Source organism: Megalops cyprinoides, chromosome 15, assembly GCF_013368585.1.
Source record: "Megalops cyprinoides isolate fMegCyp1 chromosome 15, fMegCyp1.pri, whole genome shotgun sequence".
NCBI lineage: Eukaryota > Metazoa > Chordata > Actinopteri > Elopiformes > Megalopidae > Megalops > Megalops cyprinoides.
In genome coordinates, this window is record NC_050597.1 from 19088687 (window position 1) to 19094686 (window position 6000).

The 6000-nt window shown below is 43.2% G+C and overlaps 1 protein-coding gene across 2 annotated transcripts in view; it reads right to left on the reverse strand.

The window, feature by feature from the left end:
* Window positions 1-5543, reverse strand: part of ide (insulin-degrading enzyme) — a 29508-nt gene extending 23965 nt beyond the window's left edge. The window contains exons 1-2 of one of the 2 annotated variants that reach the window (XM_036547126.1): window positions 5415-5543; window positions 1761-1948 (exon numbers count right to left, since the gene is read on the reverse strand). In XM_036547126.1, coding sequence (XP_036403019.1) covers window positions 1761-1948; window positions 5415-5500 — 274 coding nt within the window. In that variant the 5' untranslated portion in view covers window positions 5501-5543. Of the gene's footprint in view, window positions 1-1760; window positions 1954-5414 lie in introns of both variants that reach the window. The other variant, XM_036547127.1, reaches the window with a different exon arrangement.
* Window positions 5544-6000: the final 457 nt, after the last annotated feature.

Here is a 6000-nt window from a genome sequence, read left to right on the forward strand (position 1 = left end):
CAGCCCTATCCCCAATTTCCCCCTGTAATCCTGAATGAATATCTTTTATTACTATTATTTATCTGCAAAGCAGATGTCTTTATCCAACACAACATACAGAGCTTACATTTTCAAAGGATCCACTTGAACAGCTGGATATTTAACTGACACTGTTTAGGCGAAGTACCTTGCTGAAGGCTACAATGGCTAATGCCCTACTTAGGAAATAAATCTACAAGCTGTGTACAAGCATATGTACATCTGTGCCTTTACACAGTTACACATTAAACTATTCTGGGGACAGATGACTCCAAACACTTCACATCATTCAGCCTGCATTTGTGACTGTGCCTCTGACAACCTGAAATGAACCCTATCATTGCAATTATATGAGTGGCTCAATCAGGAAAGTACTCATCGAGAGCAGATTGAGCCCAAGAGGTCAGGTTTGGATCCGGCCATGTCATAGGCCGACGATGACCAGGAGCCCCCAGCAGCAAAACAAATTAGCGTTGCTCCATTAGGTATATCAGTTGGGGTGTCCTTGTCTTTCACTTTCAAGAACCCTGCTGTTTGCCAGCCACTTGCAAGCTGTGCGCATGACGTCAGTGGACTAGTGCTTATCCTCCAATAGCAGCACATTTCACAGCGCTGCACCGTACGATTGATTGTGCAAAAAAACTGCTGTTGGTCGTGTGGAAGTATATTGGTTGAAGAGCCTGATGTGTGGCAAATCCAAACCAAGGTTGCATAAAAGGGACTTCACCATCCTCTTCTACATCTACAACGTCATCAGTTCTTCATAAAACTAGCTCAGTCGTTGACAACTGTTCCTTTTACATTCAAATACTCTTTCATACTGCTGAGATTTACCTGAACAATACAGGTTAGGCAATATGAACATGACCTTTTTAATACAGGATAGGCTGCCTCAACAGGTAAATCAAGTTGCTTAAGGATGAAACAATATGCCAGTCATGAAAAATTATGTCAATTGTTATGATTTGGACAAATATACACAAACATGTACAAACACAGATTGTAATGTAGCAACCAACAGAGGAGAATATGTGTGGTACAGCACGAAATGCTCTGATTCCTAACAATTCCTAATTGCCATTCAGCTAAAAAGTGGACCAGTTTCATTCTTCAGCCCCAAGTGTTCAAAAGTACAACCTATACTCAATGTGTAAAAAGGGCAAAAGACAACTGCAAGACTTCTGACCTATGCCCAACAATTAAACAGGAGGAAAGCCTTGCACATCTTATATTAACCACTCACATCCGAGTCTCACCTCACACCACCTCTGCAAAAATCACATTTCGCAACTGTGAAAGGTCCATGTTTCAGTGGACTGTTAACAAGCTGCTACCGTTCTGCCCGAGTGCGATCTTCAGCATCGGTACGTAGCGTTCCCACAGGGCCCCCTCTTCTCTTAAAATAAAACCAAGAACATGCCCAGCACTTCACTACTGCCATTACACCTGAGGGATGCCTCGCTTCCGCCCAAAAAAGGAACTAAATTATTTAGTCTTTCAGCCCACTGCAGCGCAGCACTAAAAATATACCCAGAGCAGCTTCAGCCCATTCCTGTGCGGGAGGAGACGCTCTCTGCGGTCCTGGCTGAGGGGGGAGAGGGATAAGAGAGGGAGGGGGGACAGAGGAGGAGACAGCAGGGGTAAGGCTATGAGTGGGGGCAGAGGAGGTTACGCAGAACGAGAGGGACAGGTGTTGTGAGAGAGAGTGAAAGGGAGGAAAAAGGAGGGGAGGCGCCCCATACCTATGTGGACATCGAGTGCGGCTGAGGATTTGTCTGTGGTGGGGTCACTGATGAGGACGGCCTTCAGGCCATTGGTGAACTCCAGCCCCCTGTAGACCCTCTTGTCCTCGGGGGAGCGGATGATGTCGCTCACCACCCTCTTCACTGCGGGGTCGGTCATGCTGAGGTGCCGGGCCGTTGCGAGTCTGCTGCGCTGGGGAGGACGCAAGGGGGCGGGAGGAAATACCACACTGAGCACCAGGAATAATCACCTTAATGCTGAAAACTGTTGAAAGCACCTAGTAGATGTCCTTTTTTATGATCCAGCTCACCTGCAACTTAAAACACATAAAAGAGCTCAGAGGACCAGATATGACTGAGGGATGGTGCTTTGCACAAAGATGTAATTTCAGTCATCCAATGGGAATTAGAACCCACAACCTTCCAGTCACAAGCCACGCATACTAAATTAGCAAAGTAGGGATCCAGGCTGCAGGCTTCTTCAATATGCTTCTGTGAAAAATAGGTTTCTCACCAAGAAACCAGGCGCTTCTGGTCACAAATACATGACAGGAAGACAAATTATACCAGCATAAGTGCAAATGGCACAAACTGAAACTACTGAGATAGCCTATGTGGTATTTTCTCCTGCTTTCACAACCAACAAGCTCTTTACCAGGCAATATGCAGGCCAGTGCTACTTCAGAGCCACTGGGGATCTGCATGATATTGCAGGAGACAACTCTTTGTAACAACCAGTACGAGGCACTACAGCTCCCCACACCACCCTACCTGCCCATACACTGTCCGTGTTACCGATTAGAGCATAATGTTGTGCAGAATGACTCATGCGTCATAAATGCATGGGCTCATCCCATTCACCACGCCAAGACAAACGGTCCATAGTCCATAAAGATTTTACTTTGTACATTACAGAGAGCATAAGTCCTGCAAGTTGACCCTGCGAGTGAGCTCATTAAAAAGATAAATGTAGGCGAGCACAACAGCTGAGACTTTGTTGGCATATTAGATGGCACAATCCTCTTAAAGTCAGATATAATCCAGGAGAGGCCACTGCCTCTGTTCTGCTGGTGAGCAGCACCTCCAGAGATTAATGTGGGAAAACAGTCAGACCAGCAGCCTAGAGCTGAGACATATTGGGGCTGCACAGGACATGAAACACAATGTACGAAGTGAATGACAGTGTGTAATTACGGATTAGAACTTGATGTTATGGTTACATGACTTCACTACATTGCATCTTAATACAGTTTAGACAGACAGGTGCAAGCTAAATGGTCAGCTCACATGTCTACACAGAATGCAGGCACCTACTGGTTGTGCCATTCAGGTTTCCCCAATGCTGGTGGACTGTACATGGTATCAATACGCTGGTAGTGACATAAGAAATGCCGGCATACTGACATCTTTATGTACACTTACTATTTTAGTGCTCACACATTACTGGCGAGGGAGGGATGTTGGATTTTTAATTAGACAATCATACTAAAAGAAGATACAATGACACATTTGAGCAGAAGAACCCCAATGTGCAGAACTCAGCTGCTCTGTGCTGTAAGAGACAGGCTGATCTTATAAACCCAAAGCATGTCAGCGCCCATTTAAGGGCTACTGTGAAAAATGGACATGATAAGAAGGAGAACAGGATAACTAATTAAAAGGCAAAATGAGGCCAACCCCCTAACGAAGACATCAACTGCACTGAAATAACGAAACCTTAGATTTACAAATAAAGTGTGGACCGTATAACTGAAGGACGCAATTAACGACTTTTTGTTTCTTTCTTTATTGACATTGTTCCATTTTCAGTTCTTTATCATCTGAAGGAAAAGCAGACCCTGGTGCTATTCTTTGTCACCCTTGTCTTAGATGTGGACAGCCCCAGTGTCAGCCTGGAGTGACAACACTGCCGGCAATATAATTATTTTCACAAATTATTCCAGATGTATGACAATGGGCAATCCTACATGTATTCTCACAGTTCACGATTCTATTGTATGACACACTACAAATACGTTATAATAAGCCACGGCTCGTACCTTCGCACTGCAAAGATAATTTACGCAACTCAACCGGCTGTTATCGTAGTCAAGACTAGAACATTTGGCCTGATATTCTGTAAATGTCCCGAAGCAAATAATAAAAAGAAATTACTCTTCTACCGTTCAATGTTCGCTGTTGCATTATTTATTTATATATAAAATATGTTTATACGAAAAGCAACTCTATATTTACATGATATGGTGTTCTGAATATACCGATGAAAAGCCTGTAGAACAAAATCACAGAATTAACTTCGTATGGCGTATGGACCGAAGTAAGTAATGTGCTCATCTAGTTAGCAAACTGACTGGCAAAATCTGCAAATTATACAGATACAAAAGATGAACCATCAATAACAGAAATTATAACGTCTCGTTCGCTGCTTATCTGATGTTAGCAGCTACAATACACAGCTACGATTAACTAGCTATGAATTGAGCGTGCCCTATGGCGCTCACTTACGAGCCACCTCTACTCCTAAACAAGTGTCACTGACGAAAATGTCCTCCCTTTGAAGGGACAGCTAACTACCTGGATGACAAGGAAGCGAGCTAAACGTGACATTTTCTCAAAGATACCTGTACCATTTAGCTAGCAAGCGTTGCTTCGATGCGTCGCTATAACAATTTTAACTGTCAAGTTAGCGCGCTATCATCAGTTTTCCGTAGCTATTTGGTAGCTAGTCGAGTACCAATTGTGACACACGAAATACTGTAACTATACAGCTAGCCAGGTAGTTACACTTTAAAGCGATCTAACTAGTCAATTGGCTTTCTAGATATCTAGCAAAGTGTCATCTATGTAATTTTGCTAACGTTAACTATCACTAAGTAGCTAACGTTACCCATTTCATAAAACAAGTAGACTTAAATCTAGCTAACGCTAGGTTACGTTAACCACCTACTTTACGACTAACAATCCAGCATGGGCTTCTCATCTCTAGGTGGTTCAAATTCAATTGTAGCTGATCGGCTAATTCGTGTGGGGTCGGTGGGCATTAACAACTGTGGAAGGTAGTTAGCTAACTAACGTTAGCTACAAGACGACGGCGCTGTAAGGTTACAGGAAATTCTTGCTAAAAGAGGCCTTGTCACCCCACACGCCGACAGTTGATCCAACACCCACTAGCCGGGTTAAACTGATTAACCTCGATTTTACCTGGAAATTGAGCTAGCGACAGAGAAACACGAAGGACTCTGGACCAAAATAACTATCTAACCAGTCAAGACAACCATCGACAAAACCAAATAACGTTTTAAGCAGGAGGACAGATATCCATGGTTGCATGGAACTTACTCTGGGCAATTTACGCTCTCATATAGCTATGTCGTTAAAAGGCACATTTGTGTGTACTCGTACAAAGAACAGCGGCGTTCTGCCTGAGTAAATAAACAATACATCTAGCCAGCTAATTACTGATTGAAACAAGACAGACTGCCTCCAATTAGCTAACTAGCTACCTACTGTAGATGCATGACTAACTAGCGAAGTTAGCTAGCTAGCCAATTTACTATTCAGATCAAGAAAATTGATTTCACTTACACACCTTTACACTACAGCGTAGAGTACAAATGTCACGAAAATGGGCATTTTCAATTTTAGGTCACTTACCCCAAACCTTGATGAATATACGCACAATTTCTAAGAATCGGAAGATACCTCCTAAACTGGGCCGGTCGGCTAACACATTGCTGCATACTTCTGTCCCAGATAACAAAAAAAGTCGCCTCTGAACCTTACAGCGCCATGATTTTCAAGACAGAAGCAAGGGATTGATCGATCCTTCCGCGTACCCCACAAACACGTTGTTGTACTGCCATTCACGGCGATTCTTACCATGCCAACGCTGACAGTTATACTTTTGGTAATATTTTTATCCGTTCTCACCCGCTTAATACAGAATTTAGCAAACTAGTTATTCTGATGCCAGGTGATTTGCAGATGGAACTCGATTAACTGCCCTGTTTCTATTATTCCTGACGTTACAAAACAGACCTAGCGAGCCGGCCTGTAGTGCTGTCAAGTCCGATTCACTTTGGAGAATCGAGTCGTTACGAATACTTACGTCACGATGAGCAGATTCATTAGTTTCATTCATTTTTCTAAAGGTGGTAATAATCATGGAACATTGTCTTTTGCGGAGAACTAAAGAAAAATCGTAGGTAAATTACTTAACCTAATACTCAGATACACTGAA